The sequence below is a fragment of the Protomyctophum parallelum genome (genome assembly GCF_964188405.1).
Source record: "Protomyctophum parallelum genome assembly, chromosome: 1".
Taxonomy (NCBI): Eukaryota; Metazoa; Chordata; class Actinopteri; order Myctophiformes; family Myctophidae; genus Protomyctophum; species Protomyctophum parallelum.
Genome location: NC_139697.1, coordinates 67,920,021 through 67,940,294, shown reverse-complemented (window position 1 = coordinate 67,940,294; position 20,274 = coordinate 67,920,021). Strand labels below are relative to the sequence as shown.

Here is a 20,274-nt window from a genome sequence, read left to right as displayed (position 1 = left end):
CACCTTTCAAATAGTTTTATCAGATCAATTCTCGTTTCTATGATTACAACCGTGGATTTGGATTGGGCGTACTAGTAACAGAGCAGTGAGTGGCTTGCGAGGAATACGCAGCACTTGTTTCGAGTTCTCCACTCCTTTTTATCAAGGGCACAATCACCTGTCTAACAATGGCTGTCAACAGAAGACACCTCAGATACAGTCATTCCAATTGTTCTGTTTTCAGACTAGTCTTCTCGTCTTCTTTGTTGTCTCTGGTGAAGGAGTTGTCTGTCACGTAGCTTGAAATAGAGGGGGGGGGGGGGGGGTATACAGAAAGTGAGAATCTGCTGTCAAGAGTCAATAGAAACGCCACTGTAAACATTCCCAACCCATCACACCCCACAGAGGTAGCTGTCACCTAGGTAGATTTAGAGGTGTTGAATGAAATGGTGAGAATGGAGCTTGGCATGTTTTCATGCCGTCAGCCTGTGGAATCAAACTGATAATGGAGCCATTTTCCGTGATAGTGCCATCAGGGTGGCGGTGGGAGTGGAGTCGTTTTGACAGCTGCTGTTCAGTTGCAGACTTAATGGCTATGTTTAAAAATGAAAGTACCAACACCTTTTTTTTTTTTTAAATAACAGCTACTGTACCTGTTGTACCTGAGTGAGAATGTGAGATTGATACAAAGAAAGGGGCTGGTTTTGGAAAGCACTAAAGCGCACAGATGAATTGTGTGAGGAAAAATAAAGATTCAACACAGAGCTCTATTTGACAATTAACAGTTGTATGTCTCATCATCAGGAAATGGCTGTGAACAAAAACTGGCTTGGGTGAATAGTTAGGATGGTTAAATGCAGAGGACATATTTCATGATGTACAGTGACAAAAAATACCTCAAAGTGGGGACTAAATTTAATGATGTGTACATTAACAATTGTTATAGTATTAGAAATATTTTTTGCCTGGCTGATTACGAACCTCTTGGGTTGAAACGTTGTAAGTCAATAAGCTAGGGCTATTGGGAACTATAAATGCAGAATGCAGGTATACATTTTCATGCACTCTTTTTTCCCTGCACCTGACAGGTTGGATAATTATGCATACTACAGCTATCTACTGTATAGATAATTATTTTTTGTGAACAAAGCCACACAAATCACAATGATGTGTTCAGTAGCAAAGTCTCACAACAAGGGTACTCATGTGCATAATGCATGAGTCTACGCCTCATTTGGCCAAAAAACATTATATTAGCAATCCTTAAACCTCACCTATAAGTACACTGGTGGGGTAGCCTAATGCCTACTCTGCTGTAAAACCAAGTATAAATCCGGATTAACCAAGAGATTAACTGAGAAATTATGTTGTACTTGCATAGATTTGAACTAGTACGTACATAATATGGCTGAATTCTAATCCAAAGTATAAACCTAAAATTGATTGAAAATGCACATTCGGTCAATATTACAATTTACAATTTACAATTTAGGCATTTAGCAGACGCTCTTAATCCAGAGCGATTTACATTAAGCAAGAACAAGAAGCATGGGAATACATCACAAAAAAGCATTTATCATGAAACATGCGTAAGCTAAGAAACAGTGGAATATCTATATTATGAGACTATACATATAAACTATATATATATACTACTATGCTATACATATGTACTATGGCGTGCTATGACTATATACAATGCAATTATAGTGCTGTCTACATAACATGCTATAAGTCTGTATCAAATGCTATCTAAGTCTACAAAAGGTCTGAAAAGGTGGGTTTTCAGACTACGGCGGAAATATGCCAATTTGAGAATGAAAAATGTGTCCAATCAGTTATTTTGTTTTTTTTCCTCTTCATAAGCATTGCCATTTGGATGATGGATTTGCCCTTTAAGAATTTTTAGGAAGTTTGTGTTATGACCTTTTCCTCTCCTGAAGTGATATGTGGCCAACTTGATGTAAGGTGAATGCAGTAGCTTCAAGCGCGTGTGTGTGTGTGTGTGTGCGCGCACGCGCGCGCGCGCGCGTGTGTGTGTGTGTGTGTGTGTGTGTGTGTGTGTGTGTGTGTGTGTGTGTGTGTGTGTGTGTGTGTGTGTGTGTGTGTGTGCGCGTGCGCGTGCGCGTGCGTGCGTGCGTGTGGGAGCGCGTGCCGTGCATACAGTATGTGTGTGAATGAAGACATATCCAGAAAAAAATAAAATCCTAAAAGACGCTGCTATGAAACAGGAAGCTGGTTGTGGTTAAACACTTCTAAGGCTCGAGGCAGCTCTGGAGCGTCTCAAGACAAAATGCTGTCCCAACATACATTTGCAAACCCAATGGATTGCTTATTGATGGCCAACACAGCTGGTGACTGTGCACTTTGGCCGAGAGAGGCAGAGAGGGTTATGGCGGGTGAGCAAGCTGGCCCTAGCCATTGGCACGCACACACATGCACACTACATGCATATTCATAGTACTGTCATCGTCTTCCCGTCCTTCCAGACGAGAACTCGGGAAGCGAGTGACCCAGGCGATCTTCTCGCCTGGATCAGCGACGTACGTGTCTTCTGCTCATGAGGGGCGCGGGAGGTGTAGCATGCTAAAAATTAAATCTCACCGCAACCCAGGTCCAGTCGTCCGCAAGGCACGTGCACAGACGTGCACGCTCACGGGACCTTGCGCGCTTCTGTCAACGCCCCTCAACGTCTCTGCGTGTTCAAAACAAATCTATTTTTATCTAGTAGTTTATTTTCTAGTAGGATGCTTGGAGCGAAATCTAATGACGAGCAAGTGTCTAGGCCTAGGGGGCCACACACACACGTTAGTTCTGCCCCTCCCTCAGCTTAGTCAGCTTTTGGAATTCTAGTCCACATCCCCCCTGAGTTTTGGAACGGTGTTGGACTTTTTTGCAGGTTGCAACATTTGATTGTTGCATAGTTGATTTTGCCGTTTTCTCCGCTACCCAATTTTACCAGAAGGAGCTGCATATTGCGCCACCGAGTGGCTCACTACAAGCTTGTAGGTCTGCTATTTTTGAAAAACGTGAAAATATTTATTTCAGAAAACTGGAGGATTTAGAAGTTTTATTTATTTATTTTGAGGTCAGACCTATAAATGGGTTAAACTGCTGCTGTTGGAACCAGCTACTGTTCACTAGTCCATATGCAACTGCTTTTTATCTTGTCAATTTGCCTAAAAACGGAGCCAAGACTCTGCAACTCTGCTCTCTCAGAGGAACTGAACTGGCTGTCCTCCTTGGAGGGTGTCATGCAGAGCTCTGTAAGTGGAAAATGGCATATTTTAACTTGTGGAAGTTTTGCTCTTTCTCTATATTCATGGGCCCTGTAGTAAAAAATGCCCCTAGCCGCATGAAGCCATTGATGGCCGAAACTGAAAGACACGATAAAGGCACACAGTTGCCCCTTTGCAAAGACCCTGCAACAGAGGCTCAATTAAGGAGGTTGTAGCTTTATTATGGCTGTTAGTTTGCATTCTCATGCAAGTGTCTCATTTTGTTGTGTCCCCCCCCCCCCCCCAATGAGTAGGAGGCTGGAGAGAAAACACCCCAGCCTACCTCCTTCCCTCTCTACTGCTGCCAATTTCACTTTGAATGCAAATAAATGTGCAGGCATTGGTGAAAATTAGAGAGCAGGAGGCGGTGTGGTGGAGACTATTCACTCTAAAACAACACATTTTGTTAGAGGGAGTCTGGCTCTATAGATGTGGGAAGAATGAGAATGGGGATGACAAAGTGGCAGATTATTTTATTCATTATTTATTCTCTCCTTCCTATAACTCTTTCTGAACCTATTTCTGTGTATTGGTGGTGGTTGGTAGGGTTATTGCTATTGTACCAGAGCTGACTCCATCCTTCTGTGGACGTTAGCAGTGACAATTTATTTAGGATAGGGTGGGGAAGGAGGTGGCGGAGGGATTCTTGGGGTTGCTCAATTTAGCCTTAATTTAAATTACTAAACCACGTTGTCGCTGACTTAATCTTTTTTCTTTTCTCTTTTTAAGAGCCGCCACAGACTGATAAGGATTTGATGTGATGGTGTTCACACTTCCACCGAGCATTGCCTTTAGCCAAGTCATGTCTTTTCAAGCTTGAAAGAAGTGAACAATTATTATTCAGTTGACCTTCTGTAGGCTTAAAAAAAGAAAGAAAAATATATATACATACATATCTGACAGTGCTGAAGAATTAACAAGTAAGAGGACTGCACTTGCCCACTAAAGTTTACTTCCGGGATTTTACTTTGGAATTTTGCTCGTGTGAAACATTTTAAAATGTGACCATGGTGGTCAGCAGAAGTGATACAGTAGCTACAGTAAGTCAACCGTCCATTAGTCCATATAGGCGGATAATGGGACCGTAGTAGCCCCCTGGGCACAGTCTTGTAAAAGCCCCTCCCCCACATTGACTGACTGGGACACTGACTCCTAGCCAACCACTACGTTTACCAACAGGAACAACAGTTACAGCACACACAATAGCATATTATTAACACAACGCGTGACCTGAGATCAGATTCTAAAAATGTCTGTTTGAAAAAGCTATGTTTCTATGTCAGTCGTTCTTCGATTTTTCTAAAATAGCAGACCTACAAGCTCGTAGCGCGCCACTCGGTGGCACGCTATGAGCTTGTAGATCTGCTATTTTTCAATAGCTAAAGCACAACGTAATGCTAACACCAAAAGGGGTATTATTAGCTGTTCCTTTCAGTTTTCAGCAGGACTTTTGGGGACTATTATGTTATTGGCATGACTAAACCTTTTGACCTGTTGGACGAAAATAATGGAACTGTCCCCCACAATTGGACCATAATGTCCACTTTGTGCCTCTTTACATGCAAATAGCCTGTCTGCCTTGAGTGCTGGTCAGAACCGTACCCAAGTGATATGTGGGAATTGTCGGGTCGGGAGTTATGCTGATTTAGTCTTCTACTTTCCACAGGATGTGAATCTGCTCATGGATGAAAGCCCACTCAGTGTCTGGTAAAAGGGAGAGAGGGAGAGAGAGAGAGAGAGACAGACAGACAGACAGACAGAGAGAGAGAGAGAGAGCGTGCGGTGGGGGGGGGCGTCTACTGTATAACTTTGCCACGGTTGCCCTTGCACTTGTTTTATACCAGTAGAGACTAGGGAGAGAGTATCTTGCTCAAGTTGTACACGAGAGGAAAATGCAGCATCAGCAGCACTTCCCAATCCTCCATTATAGAGAGAGAACAACGTGATGTAATGACGGTGTAATGTATGACGATAAGAGCGCCCCTTACTTCACACAAGTGTGATTTTTTTCTCTCTCTCTCTTCCCTTTTATCGTTAACTGCTCTTGATGTATCTTTTTTGTCATTTCCACGGTTTAAAAGCCTTTGAGCCAGTACATTAGTGTGCATTCGACCAGCAGTGGAGAAGTGATCCATATCAGGAAAGCGATCCAGCAAACCTCTTCTTTTTTTTTCCAGCCGTAAACGTCACTGTGGGGCTCATAGGGGTGAAGAAGTAATTAAATAGGGTCATAGATATGAAGCGGTAAATAGAAATAAATTTTCAGGTCAGGGTACCAATTTGATCCAGAGAACTCCACAAAGAGGTGGTGGTTATTCTTACTAACGTGTTCATCATATCACGTCTGCATGTTCACAAACAAACTTATACAGTCACCCCCTTTTAACACATTCTGGACGGGAACCCCTTTTGGTGTTTTAACTACTTTAGCGATTGAAAGATAGCAGATCTACAAGCTCGTAGCACGGCACTGAGTGCCGTGCTATAAAGCTTGTAGGTCTGATACTTTTGAAAAACTCTTGAAAATGTAGCGCAGATCTTTGAATATATATTCTTTCAGAGCAAACGTTTTTTTAACTAAAAATGCTGCTTCTGGGGGGTCCCTGGAAAAAAAAACATATTTTCAGATGGGGGTCCGTGGCCAAATACAGATAATTCTGGGGCTCCTTGACATGAAAAAGGGTTGAGCACCACTGACGTAGAAACAGAGGTCTTTCCAGAAAACTCTTAGGATTTAGAAGTCATTTGTAGAATCAGTCTCGGTCGAAATGGGTTAAACACATGAATCTTATTCCATCCATAATATATTCTGGGTGTGTCATGATAGGCGAACATTGGGTGAAAATTGGGCAACATTCTGCAAAAGGTTGTACAAGCTCCCAATCTGAATGTATCTCACCACAACATCACTTGGCATTGACCGACTTGCCTGCCTCTGCTGCCTTAAAGGGGAATACAGCAATAATAAGCTACATATTTATGTGGTCTGTGAAAACTACTCTCCCAACCCTCGGCTAGAAAGGCTCATACTATAATCCTTTATATTAAAAAGTATGGATCATCTACACTTTACACAATGCTGCATGCAATGCTGCAACCTGTGCATTTTCTCTGTTCGTATACTGTACAGCTGAAAGATGAAGGGATTTGAAACACCTTGCTTTTGTTTGCAGACAGCAGTAAATTACCGTCACTTACAAGAGTCTAGGCCAAGTCGCTGCCATAGCAGGATCACGTACAGTAAAAGCTATGTCGTAAAGTGGCATTCTGCTTTGCAGACAGGCCATCTTGTCAATACTTAGCTCAGTCTCAGGTGGTGGCCTCTGTCCCTTTAAAAACCCGTGCTTAACATTTCCACATGGCTTGTAACTTGTTGTGACCGGCCTATTCTGTAAAATTTATGAGTCAGCTCTTAAGAGCTCTGTCCTGCTGAGTTCTTGCCACAGAACCGCACCCACCCTCCCACCCACCCACCCACCCACCAGCAAAACCGCTACCAGCTTCTCGGTTCAGCCATGATACATGTGCTACCTAAAAGCTATTAGTCGAATGGGCCCCCACTATGCACTGCTCAGAGACCATGAGGGAAGAGAGGCATTTAATGAAATGATGACTGTTTTAACCCATTTAGGCCTGACCTCAAAATTTTAAAGAAATCTTCTAAATCCTCCCAGTTTTCTGAAATAAATATTTTCACGATTTAAAAAAAAATAGCAGACCTACGAGCTCGTAGCGCACCACCTGAGCTTGTAGATCTGCTATTTTTCAATAGCTAAATTATAACATAATGTTTAAAACACCAAAAGGGTTTTAAAGCATTTTCTTTTTTTCAAGAGAGAGACACAGACGGAACAACTGGAGGAGAATAGTGCATTTTGTGCAATTCTACTTTTGATGCTGCAAGTGCCTCCATTTTAATATGCAGAAAGTGCATTTTTCTTGTGTGAAAAGTGTGAAATAAATAACTCAAAAAGAGGAATGAAAGCAAGCAGTACATTGCTTCATGCTGCATTAATGCACATACATTGATTTTGGCATTAAGTTCCATGTATGTTTTGGGGGTGGATGTATGCCTAATGTTTGATTGATTTAGGCAAATGTGTCTTACTTTGAATAACTAATGTCAAACATAATTCTCGCTGTAAAAATGTTTCACCACCTCTTCTGTCACAATGCCAGTGTGATGTCACAGTATGTACTGTCCCAGAGACAGAAGAGATTCAGCAGACAGACAGAACTCTATACTCAACTAGAGAGATAAGAGATAAGCAACTATATATGTCTCTATTCGAGAAGATAAGAAACCTTATAGCTAAACTCAAGAATGAGATAAGCAACTATATAAGCAACTATTATATCTATCTTCAAATAAATCAAGCTTCTCAGATATATATTCAACTAGAGAAATAGCCAATAATTCCTAAATGAATATTTTCTATATGGCCTATACTTTCAGCGTCACCCCAGATTGCAGGTTTTATTCCAGTTAATTAACTGTCATGTTAGTCAGTGTGCGCTATACTTTAGCACTATAAAACCAAATCGTAAAACAAACAACTCTACAGGGATTAAAACTAAATGCTTATTTACTCACTTTGCAACTCGATGCATTTCTGTAATAAATGAATCGACTTTTTAGACTTAAAAAACACACAAAAAACACAAGCTTGTGGAAACTCCCTCAACAAGTATATACAGACTATATACTGTAAAAATTAACTTTATTAACTTATTTTTTTGCGTCTTTGGTATGAAAATGGCACCAGCTATGAAGAGCAGAGATCTCACCAAATGCTTCACAGAGAAACTAAACTGTACTTACTGCTTATGGATGTACATAAACACTAATATAAAAAGTATATAAGAAAATATAGACTGGCTGGTGACATATGCTGGGCTATAGTGTACTGTAGGTTAAGGTTAGGGGCCTGCCTTCCTGACGATGCCCACCTTTTCATGGTAACTCTGAATTGGATTGTAAATTTGAGGGGGGGCCTACTGTAAGAGCAATCTGTCCCGTGAGGCCTTTTAGAGCAGTGGTTCGTAAACTTTTTCATGTCAAGGACCCCCAAATTGACACTAATTAGCCCCGCGGACCCCCATTAGAAAAGATATGCCCCATAAGAGAAGATTTTTACAGTTCCAGCAGAGATTCTCAACCCGTTTCATTTCAAGGACCCCCCAGTTTGACATGCATTAGTCTACAGACCCCCCATTTAATGGCATTTCTATCTCTGGGAACCCCCAATTTATATTGTAAATTTAACTCTGAGAGTGTACAAATGGACCCCGTTGGGTCCATTTGGTTCCATTTGTACACTCTCTGAGTTACAGACCCATAAGGGTCCATGTGGTTCCAAACTTATCATTTAGCTGGGTGGGGACCCCCTGGAACTCCCTCAAGGACCCCTGGGGGGAACCCCTGATTTAGAGGCCCTGCATGGTCAAGCACCACAGCATTTTGGGCTAGCATTTTGGAACGGAGAGAATGTAATTGCACTGAAATTGGCCAATAACGACGATCTGAAGGGACTCTGTAACTATCCCCCATCGAAAAAAAAAAAAAAACTCACTTTCAAAGTTTCAGAGTTGTTAATCCTCGAGTTCCAGAGGATTTGTCAATTTGAGGACTCCACTTACTTCTGCCCCCCCCCCCCCCCCCTCATCCGTATCAAGAGTTTGAACGTTTGAACTCTTTCCTACACCCACGAGTGGAGAGAGAACACGTGAGAACCCCCCATATATATCCGTCTTAGTCTCAGCGTAATAGCTCAGCTTATTAACTGAGTGGGAGGGGGAAGAAAGAGTTGCTGTCTCCCGACTGTGCGTGAAAATGATTCCAAAATAATGAGGTTCTGCAACGATCATAACGGAGTGAAACGAAAGTTTGTAAGTCAAACACTGTGGAAGATTACAGATATCCTGGTGTCATTCCCTTGGCTAAAACGCTCTCCTGCCGGGGAAAACTTCAGATTGTGTTGGCGCTATTTATGCTTAATTGTCCCACCAACAAAGCTGTCATTCAACCGGGAGGAAGCGGGGGGGGGGGCTATTTCAAAGCTTGTCAAACAGTGGGGAATGACCTCGCTTCCATTTCTGCCCACTTTCTGTCTCTCGATTGACGTTTGTGATTTCTCTTAGCTTTTTAAAGTCCTTGGTGGTTTACGTGCAATTCTATGAATATTGAAGAAATAACCTTGAACAGCCATACAATATTCATTGCTATCATAAGCATTCTTTCATGCACAGAACAAATATACTAAAGATGCATGTTCTTTTTTCCTTACCTTTCAGCCAAGTTCAGAAGATTGTTTTAGCCCTTTATGTGAATATTCTTTTTATTAGGTGATAGTGTAACATTTATTTTAGAAATATTGATATTTAACTGGAACAAAAAAACGTTTCTTCTTTTTGTTGGCGTCCGATGATCTCTGAAAGACTGTTCTATAGACCACAAAGTGCACTATTTTTTAATTAATGAATGTTTCTATTTTAAAGAAATTAAAACAAATCGCTTTTTGAGAGATATGAAATAAAATCACGAACGGAACTTCATTTTAACCACTTCAAGGCCTATTCCAACTTTTTTCAAAAATAAGCCAACCATGCAAGCGATCTACCGACGTGTCGCGTTGGAACGTGCAAGTCTGCGACACATCGTGAGCTTGTAGATCTGACATTTTCGCAGAATGTTTGCCCCTAGAACATGGGCCAGGGTTCATGAACTTCATGTAGTTAAATTGGCACTCTAGGATTTTACTGTGTAGCAAACTGAAGAGGTTTAGATAGCAGGGACTCACATTTTATGGGCCCGGCTGCAAATATTTTGGGTTGGACCGTCCACTTTCCTCTTGGAACGCAAGTGGCTGCAATCTGCAATGTAAACAAAGACAGAAAAACAGGCACAGGCTCTATAGTGTATACTATATGAGTATGGAGGCCTTACTAGTCCTTGGCTTTACCTCGTGTCCTTGCCTTCACGGCAATCTAGCACTGTACTCTTTGTTAATGGTCCTTGAAATGACACATTGTTTACTGCCTGCTTCTCTCTGGCCTGTTAGATTGAGTTCACCTCGCTGCACGTACACCATTTTTATACCATTCTATTTTCTCTTACTTGCTCTCCTGTCCTTTAGATGGAGCTTACTCAGCGTACCTGATCTCCATTAACCCCACTTTTCCCTTTTGCAATTATTAACATTTGGAGACCATTTGACTACTATTTTCTAATCTGTTGAATGTGAATGCCGGTGACGCTAAAATGATGAGGCAGGAAGGTATAATTATGTCTTTTTGTCATTTAATTGGGTCCCACAATACAGCACGTTTTTGTTGCTTTTTGTTGCAACATAGAAGTCCTAAAAATTGATTATTCTTCACCAACATTTGCAGTACTGGTTGAACAGGTCCCAATTTTTTCACCCAGTGTCAATTATCTAATGTAATTCTGTGCACTGCACTTCCACTGCCAACCTGGGGGGGGCAGTGGACTGACCTCATGCCCCCTTCTATGCATGAGGAGTCCAAGTCGTTCTTTTCACCTGACAGGGGGGGAGTTTCCCCGGCCGGACGTAGCGCGTGGCAAGGACTGTATAAAGAGGACGGGAAGCGAAGACCGTAAGGGCGCCGCCATGTTGCTCACATGGTGCTCCATGGAAGGAAAGAAACATGCGCAATGGGCTTTATGCAGCCAACACTTCCGCGTTCAGCTTCCTTGGTCTGCAACTGCGCATGTTTCTTTCCTTCCATGGAGCACCATGTGAGCAACATGGCGTCGCCCGTACGGTCTTCGCTTCTTGTCCTCTTTAGACAGTCCTTGGCGCGTGGAAGGAACAGTGGAAGGAACAACCAGTTCCTTTCCCCTCCCATCAGGCTCCCCGGCTGGCCAGGGGGAGGTAGTTTAGAGACCAGGATTATACTGCATGGGAGAACATGTAAGGGTACCTACCCTAGGGGACACAGGGAGAACATGTGAGGGTACCTACCCTATAGGGGACACAGGGAGAACATGCAAACTCCACACAGATCCCCATTGATAACAACTAGACCCGCTGCAGCAGAGCCATCTGCATTGGTCCAAATTAGGGAAGCTCCGATCAGGTTTTTTGGGAACGATACCGATAGGTCCGTTGCCGATGCTGATCTTGTGAAATGTTGCAAATTGTATTATTTCCAAAATGATTATATGTCAAAACCCCACGTCAAAACTGTTCCTGTGTGTGTGGGGAGGAAGGGGAGAATGTTTAGGCCTGTATAAATTGCCGATCATAGATAGGGTAAACACCGATCAGAGTGAATATCGGCCGATCACCGACCGCCGGCCGATTATCGGAGCATCTCTAGTCCAAATCTAACCCGTTGTTCTCTCCGTCCGTTCCCAGGATCCCGGCCTCGGCTGGAGGACGCTGCTCCGCGCATCGTGGAGCACCCCTCTGACCTGATCGTGTCCAAGGGCGAGCCGGCCACCCTCAACTGCAAGGCGGAGGGGCGCCCGTCGCCCATGGTGGAGTGGTACAAGGACGGGGAGCGCGTGGAGACGGACCGCGAGGACCCCCGCTCCCACCGCATGCTCCTGCCCAGCGGCTCCCTCTTCTTCCTGCGCATCGTGCACGGCCGGCGGAGCAAGCCCGACGAGGGCGTCTACGTGTGCGTGGCGCGCAACTACCTGGGCGAGGCGGTCAGCCGCAACGCCTCGCTGGAGGTCGCAAGTGAGTTTTTTGTCTTTTGTTTTTGTTGCTCGTTTGGGCCTGTGTGTGTGTGTGTGTGTGTGTGTGTGTGTGTGTGCGTGCGTGCGTGCGAGGGAGTTGGCTCCATGTCCTCCACATGGTCCCTGTTATAAACCGCTGTTTATTCTTGCCGTGTCGATTTCATAGCATTATGGTCACGGAACGTAAATGAAAGACATCTCTGTCTGAGTTAGTGCACGATGGAATAACCTGACCATATAACGCCCTCGAACAAAACACAAAAAGACATCAAGAATTTCCATTTGCTGAAACAACGCTGTTGTGTAGAAATACTGTAGATATGTGTGCTGTTGTTTTCAGTACAGTGGAGTGATACGTTCCAGGCCGTCCGTTTATAGTCAGTGTGTATAGTTCCGGGCGTTGTAGGATGTATTAGGAAGTAATGAAGTTCTGAGCACAGATAGCCTACAGCCTGATAGATAACGTTGTTATAAACGGATGGTCAACATAAGCAATAGAATGACTCAGCGCTGGGCAGTCCAAGCTCATTAAGTATGACATTGTCGGTTAGTGGGCAGTTTTGTTGTGCGTGGTGGGTGTGTGAATTGCATTACTGTATTTATATCGACTCTGTCGGGGTGGAAACATCATCACGTCCAAAACTTTTAGATTACTTTTAGATTTAGAGAACAATTAGGCCTTTTTAGACCTGAGGGACGATTCTACAAATGTCTTCTAAATCCTGAATGTTTCTATGTCAGTGTGGTGCTCAACCTTTTTCAGTAACGTAACAGATCTACAAGCTCAAACCGCGTCGCGATTCCAACCTTGCAGATCTGCTACTTTTGCTACTTTTGTGTGACGCTGTATACTATAGCATGATCAGGTATAGGGCGTTAACTTGTGAAAGAAAGAAAAAAAAGAAAACGCAAAACATGGAGATAAGGCGTTTCTTGCCCGACAGCTGCAGTGGTATTTTGGAGGCTGTGCGTGTCTGTGTGGGTCTCGGCTGGGGAGAGAGAGAGAGAGAGAAAACGTGCTCTGGGCAAGGAGGAGCATCTCCAAAGGACACTCCTCTCTTTCTTATCATGGCGAGCATCACTCGGCCCTTAACTCTGATGTAACCCTCGCCCCTCGGTGGTGTTTGAGTCTCGTGGCAGCTTTTCACCTCAAGGCCCCCCTAGTGTTCTGTTCTGTCGTCGTCGTCCCCCCCCCCCCACGCACTTCCCCCACCAGCCTCAGACATCCCTCCCATCTGCAGTGGAGGAAAGTAACTTTAACCCATTCAGGCCTGACGTCGAAATTTTAAATAAATGTTTTCTAAATCATGACAATTTTCTGAAAGATTTGAGGCACATTTTAACGATTTTTCAAAAATAGCAGACCTACAAGTTCCTACAAGAGCTTGTAGATCTGCTATTTTTCAATAGCTAAAGCATATCATAATGCTAACAACACCAAAAGGGGTTCCCGCCCAGAATGGGTTGATAAAATACACCTCGTTGCTGTCGGACAGAAAACGTCTTATCTCCATAATAAAAAGCATCAAAAGTAGCAGGTCCCGCCAGCGCGAAGCGCTATTTTTTTTAGATCTGAAGTAACAGTCTTGGACGTTTCCTCGGTTTACTCGAGTGCTGTAGTTGAGTTGTACGACTGCACAATGTTGAGGTACTTTTCTTTTCTTTTATTCTCCATTGTTCTGTAAAGCACTTTGAGCTGCATTTCATGTCATGAAAGGTGCTATACAAATAAAGTTTTATTATTATTATTATTATTATTGTCTCCACCAGGCCGAAGGCATGTGGGGAGAGTATGTTTTGCACTCCGTCCGTCCGTGTGTCCGTCCGTCCGTCCGTCCGTGTGTCCGTCCGTCCGTGTGTCCGTGAGCAGCTAATCTCGGCCACCGTTAACCCGGTCGATGCCACATTTTGCACACACACTCCCTGGATGCCAACGATGAACCTCTGCCCCAAACTTTCCAGAACGGCCTGTTATAGCGCCACCAGGAGGCCGCTTTGTGCAAAACAAGTTTTTGCACAGTACACCTACAGATTTTGTCCAAACATCACGCAAATTGGTACACAGTCTCTGAGCCATTCAACGAAACACTATACTTATACTTATTACTTTAGCAATTGTACTTTTTATTCGACTGCAATTATTTGACAGATTTTATTTACCAATCACTTTGCAGATTTAGTCGTGGTGCAACATATTGTGAGCTGGTAGATCAGACAAAGTTTTAAGTAATTACTTAGGCACTCAATGAGTTTTTCTATTAATTTGAGTATATTTTGAGGTGAATACCTTTTTGTACTTTCACTCAAGTAGATCAGAGCGTTCTTTTACTTGTAAAAGAGTATTGTACTACCGTACTTTGATTTAACCCATTTTGGGTCGGGAACCCCTTTTGGGGGCATTATGTTATGCTTTAGCTATTGAAAAATAGCAGATATACAAGCTCATGACGCGCCAACCGAGTGGCGCGCTACGAGCTTGTAGGTCTGCTATTTTTGAGAAAATCGAAGAACCACTGACATAGAAACAGCTTTTTCAGAAAACTGTCAGGATGTAGAAGACACTTTTAGAATCTGATCTCAGGTCAGAATGGGATAAATAGAAAAGAAAAATGGATTCCTTGTTCTCCACCACTGCCCTATCTGTCCACCCCGCCCACTGTGAAGGAGACGGACCTCTCTGTCTCGTTCTGACCGTCTCTCTCTCTCTCTCTCTGACTGGGTCCGTTTAATGTTGATGGCCTCGACAGCCCCGGCGAGAAGATAACAGCTGTCGCCACTGGACAGGAAGACAGACTGACTGGGAAACGTTGTTGGTGGGCGGATAGGAGGGGGGGAGGGGGGGGGGATGGTTGACTGACTCACTAGCTGGCAGTAAAATCCTTAGTGATCATTCGACCCTGAGAGTTGAATGATCACAGAGGACTTTTTTTACTGTGCAAAACTTCTTCTTGCACGAGGCAGATGTCAGCTGAAATAGAAACATGACCTGCATGCACCTCCCTGTCAGGAACTCAGAAGGTTTATCCAAAAAGGCACCGTCATTTCTATTTTCCCGCACAGCGGTATACCGCTGGTGCTCGTTTGCACTTTAATTAAATCTGCATGGGGCCAATTACTGTAGATTTAGCTTTATATTAGATTAGAAGGTGTTAGAATGTGCTGTGGTGCCTTACACAGGGTCATGGGGTCATTACAGTTTTTGACAGCAGCCAGAGGTAATTTGCAGAGGTATAATCTATATGTTGTCACATCACAACATGCCACTACAAGTTGTGTTTTACTATAGCCAAAAGATTGACTGACTTTGGAGTCTTGTGGCACAATGTATACTGTATGTGCCACAAATATTTCCCAGAAAATGAGCATCCGTTATCTTTACACACACAGACTGGTTTGAGCTACAGCAGCACGTTCGCACTCAGCTGCTTTCAAAGAAGAACCAGTAAACTGTTTTTTCCCCCTATTCCTTTCCTCTCTGGCCTCTTGCAGTGTTGTCCACCCTTTAAAATTCAAAACCATTCCAGGAATTCCTCATTGCGCTATAACACAAACCAGCTGAATGATTGGAACTTCTACTCTTCTTGGTACAAAAAAAAAAAAAACCCGGTGAAATCCTAGACTCCCGTGACGTGACGTCCCACACCTTATGGCGGGCATCGTGCTTTCCTTAAAGAATCTAGAGACCTATAACCTAATCACGATGAATTTCCCCCAGGCAGCTTCGTCGTCCAAAGAAAAGCACAGGTCCTTCTCTCTGCTTGTTAGAATGACTCGGCTAAACCAAAGAGAAATAAACATACTGTATTTAGCCTCCTTGTTCGAATGTTGTTTTGAACGTTACGTCGATAGACAATGCAGATAATTGACACTGGGTGAAAAAACGGGTTACAAAATCGTGGGGATAAAATGTATGAAAAAAGACAAATCAAGCGTGTTTCTGGGAGAATGTTTTCTGAAATGGAGACTGCATGGCGAGCAGTGTTATAGTATAGCAGGTTCAGGATTCAAGATGAAAGATGCCTCCTCTTTCTGTGCTATAGTTACTTTTAAGCCGTGGCACATTTCATGCGTTGATTATGGTCAAGCCAAGTGCTCTGGACATTAAGGGCTTGATATACTTTGTTGTGTGCGGCGCCACGGACCGAAAACAACAAATCTATAACATCGTAATGTGTCGCAGCAGCACAAGTTTGCTGTACAATTAAGTCTAAGTCACCCTTAATGCTGGTAGCACTCGTGACAAATTGCTAGCAGCCGCTGAAGATGAAAAAGAAAAGAAAAGGGAGTAATAAACACCATGTTTTAAGGCGTGTTTTAGGGACGATATAAAACATTCAGAAATCAAGGGCCACGTAATTACACTGTGACGGAACAGACTGAAGGAGGTCTTTGATGAAAACATTGCTGTCAATAAATATTGAGCAAGTGAGTGAAGGACAGTTCACCTTAAAATCCTCAGTAGTGTGACTTTTTATTATTATGTTATTTGATAATAATCGTGTGTGAGAGTTGAGGTGAGTTGAATTTGTGACGGCCAGTCCCACTAGCGTCTAGCGATGTGACCAGCAGCGCATTGGGCTCGCTGTCACAATGCACTAATTCAGTGCTCCCTCCCGTTGTCGGGTGGCATCAATTGAGCCTCCAACCCGCGTGCTGTGAGGTTGCATAGGGCCATGTTTACAGCCCAGAGGGCTTTCCTTTTTATCCAGCGCTTCTGTGGAATCCACTCCCAGACTCCTCGCTTTGATATCTAGTGTCTCTTTATTCCAGTCGGCCAACGCAGACTATCTGTCGGTCAGTTTCTCTCTGTCTGGCTTTGCTTTATACACTTCCTCCCCCGGGGTCAATGTTTGGATCCTCTGGGAGACTACTATTTATTTTATTTTTAGATTTTTTTTCAATGTCTGTCCACAGACTCCACACAGATACGAAGAGACAAACAAACAAACGTGTGCAAACACACAACTTCTGACCTGAGATCAGATTCTAAAAATGTATATTACATCCTGACAGTTTCATTATTAACCCATTCTGACCTGAGATCAGATTCTAAAAGTGTCTTCGATTTTTCAAAAATAGCAGACCTACAAGCTCGTATCGCGCCACTCGGTGGCGCGATATGAGCTTGTAGATCTGCTATTTTTAAATAGCTAAAGCACGACACGATGCTAACACCAAAATGGGTGCCCGGTCAGAATGGGTTAACCAGGTCGAGTCAGATGTGTGGCATTTCCTCTCTCTTTAGATAACAATCTGAAATCCTGTTTCAAATCTCCAGCATGCCTGCGATGGGAGAAACATGGAGCCAGCGTCGTGTCATGTGTGTCCCCCTTGCCCCAGGAAGCCTAAAGTGTTTTATTTTTCTCGTTTTTTTAAGATTTGTTTTAGGCTTTTGTGCCTTTTATTGATAGTTACAGTGAAGACAGACAGGGAAATAGGGAGAGAGAGAAGGGGAGAGACACGCAGCAGAGGTCGTCATGACCGGGACTCGAACACGCGGCGCGCCACCAGGCCAGAGCCTATATGTGGCATGTGCCTCCCTGGACCGCTATAGGCCAGCGGGCGCCACGAAGCCTAAGTTGTTAGCCTAATTTTTTATACAGGTTGGGTAATAACACACATATGCAATAAACAAACACACATTTACCATTGCTACATTTTGGAGCTCAGACACCAGGGAGAGGAGTTCTGTAAACATGTGCCAGCATAGTGGCCAGCGTAGTGCCAGCCCACCCCCCCCACCCCCCCACCAGCGCCAAGTCCTGCCAGCCCTCTGTGGGCGCTGGGCCAGTGGGGCCAGAGATGAGCCCAGGTAGGTGGCAGTGCCAAGGGGCTCAGCGTGGCAGTGCCAAAGGGCTCAGCGTGGCAGTGCCAAAGGGCTCAGCGTGGCGTCAATGTGGCGTCACAACATGGTGCTTTGTGGCGGCATGGTCTCACTTGACGAGGAAGCCCGAGAGGGAGCCGTGTGCGTGTGTACGTGTGCGCGCGCGTGTGTGTGGTGTGTGCGTGCGTGCGTGTGTCAGTCACAGTGCTGGCTCAGAGCCAGCGCTGTGGGATGACTCGTGGGTTTACGGAGGTTTAACCCCTCACAGACTGGTTCCAGTCACCTGCTGGTGCAGAGCCATTGAGTGTTGCTGCATGAAACAGAAACCTGAATCAAGGCTTTGTATTTTGGTGTGTGTGTGTGTGTGTGTGTGCGCGTGCATGTCTGTGTGTGTGTGCGTGTGTGCGTGCGTGTGTGTGTGTGTGTGTGCGTGTGCGTGTGTGTCTAATTGTCACACAAAAATAGTGATAATAGCCCCTCTACAAGCTCACAGCTTGTCGTATCGTTATGTACTTCTGCTATTGGCACTGCGCCGTGAGAGTTTGATTTGTGCATTGGTCTCAAAAAGTTGGAATGCCACTGCAGTACAGTATATTGATTTTGGGCCTGTTTGGAACTGAAGTGCTGTCCCCCTATATATATACAGTATATATATATATATATATATATATATATATCAGGTGAAAAGAGACAGCTTGGACTCCTCATGCGTAGAAGGAAGCATGAGGTCAGTCCGCTGCCCCCCCCCCCCCCCCCCCCAAGGTTGGCAGAGGAAGTGCAGCGCCCAGGATTACATCAGATAATTGACACTGGGTGAAAAAATGGGTTACAAAATCATGGGATATTCTTTTTTTTAAATGTGTGTGATATATATTGATCACAGAGGCACATAAAGACACGTGATCTCTGTCTGTATGCGTCAGACACGCGGGAAGACATAACATTGACAAATGAATCTATTTGAATACATCACGAACACGGCAGACATTAATTCATGCCCTACCATTGAAGCACTTGACAGGTAATAGCCTATATATTATGTTTGATGCACACAGTGTGCATCAATCATTCGATGTATTCTCTTAAATGCAATGCACCGGTTAATGTAGCTGCATGCATTCTGTGTATTAAACCCATTTAGGCCTGACCTCAAAATTAAAAAAATCCTTCTAAATCCTCCAGTTTTCTGAAATAAATATTTTCACGATTTTTCGAAAATAGCAGACCTACAAGCTCCGAGTGGCGCGCTATGAGCTTGTAGATCTGCTATTTTTCAATAGCTAAAGCATAACATAATGCTAACACCAAAAAGGGGTTCCCGCCCAAAATGGGTTAACCTGCGTGTATCTGCCACTAGTGACTCACCTATCTCTTCCTTTGTCTAACTCTAAATGCATTCCATTCCTGCGTTAGCTAATCCACGCTTTTGCCGTTCAATGAATATTGAAAGTATAGCCAATACAAAAGCTCACGACGTGTCGTGATCTTCGACACGTCGTGAGCTTTTAGATCTGCAATTTCTGTCAACCTATATATAACGAAAGTGGCTGATGTCTATACATCTATATGGGGACGACAAAAACAACGCCTAATATGACTTCTTCCGCCTATGTTCTTTCTCTTTGTACGTGTGGGGTTTTTTTTCTCCACACTAATCATGTCGATTTCACACGTAAAATAAATAGCTCAGACGGCGGTATATATACTCGGAGGCATGATTGTCAGCCAAGCACAACAACCTGAGCATACGCAGTATAACCCATTTAGACCTGGCGTCGAAAATTTAAAAAAAATGATGAAAATGTTCTGAAAAACCTCACTTTTCTATATCAGTGGTGCTCAATATTTCATGTCAAGGACCTGTAATTGGCCACCGACCCCCCATCTGAAAATATGTTGTTCCAGGGACGTTAAAAGCGACCTAAAAGCTCGTAGCGTGGCACCGAGTGCCGTGTTACGAGCTTGTAGATCTGCTATTTTTCAATAGCTAAAGTATCCCCCATCCAGAATGGGATCAAATCCTCACACACAACAGCGCAGCGTGGTGGTGGGGGTAATCTCGCTCTGAGAGTTAGACACCCCACCCGGGGTGGGTGGGTGGGTGTCTGACATTCAGAGACCGAGCTGCACAGCAGCCACTCCTCCTCCAGGCTGTTGAATTGTTGAGTGTTTTATACCGGGGCGCTGACACTTTTATCACGGCTCCTACAACGTCTCCACTGACCAGTTTTATGGCTCATGAATTATCAAGAAGCCCCATCCAGGGAAGAGGATGGGTGTTTTGTAAAAGCCGGGAGAGGGAGGGGGGGGGAGGGGGTTGGTTGGTTGGGGTTCGGAGGCATTTTCAATTCAAACTGACTGATGGGGGTGTGTGTGTGTGGGGGGGGGGGGGGGGGGGGGGTGGAGGGGGGGGGGGGGTGGAGGGGGGTGGGGGGGGGGGGGTTACATCTGACTGAGGCCCTTTGTGCCCTATACCTAGCACCTCA

General features: G+C 44.1%; 1 protein-coding gene across 1 annotated transcript in view; it reads left to right on the top strand.

Annotated features, from left to right (window-relative positions):
• LOC310854654 (roundabout homolog 3-like) overlaps window positions 1–20,274 on the top strand; it is a 110,792-nt gene that overhangs the window by 6,217 nt on the left and 84,301 nt on the right. The window contains exon 2 of the mRNA XM_083759329.1: window positions 11,639–11,965. Coding sequence (XP_083615455.1) covers window positions 11,639–11,965 — 327 coding nt within the window. The remainder of the gene's footprint in view (window positions 1–11,638; window positions 11,966–20,274) is intronic.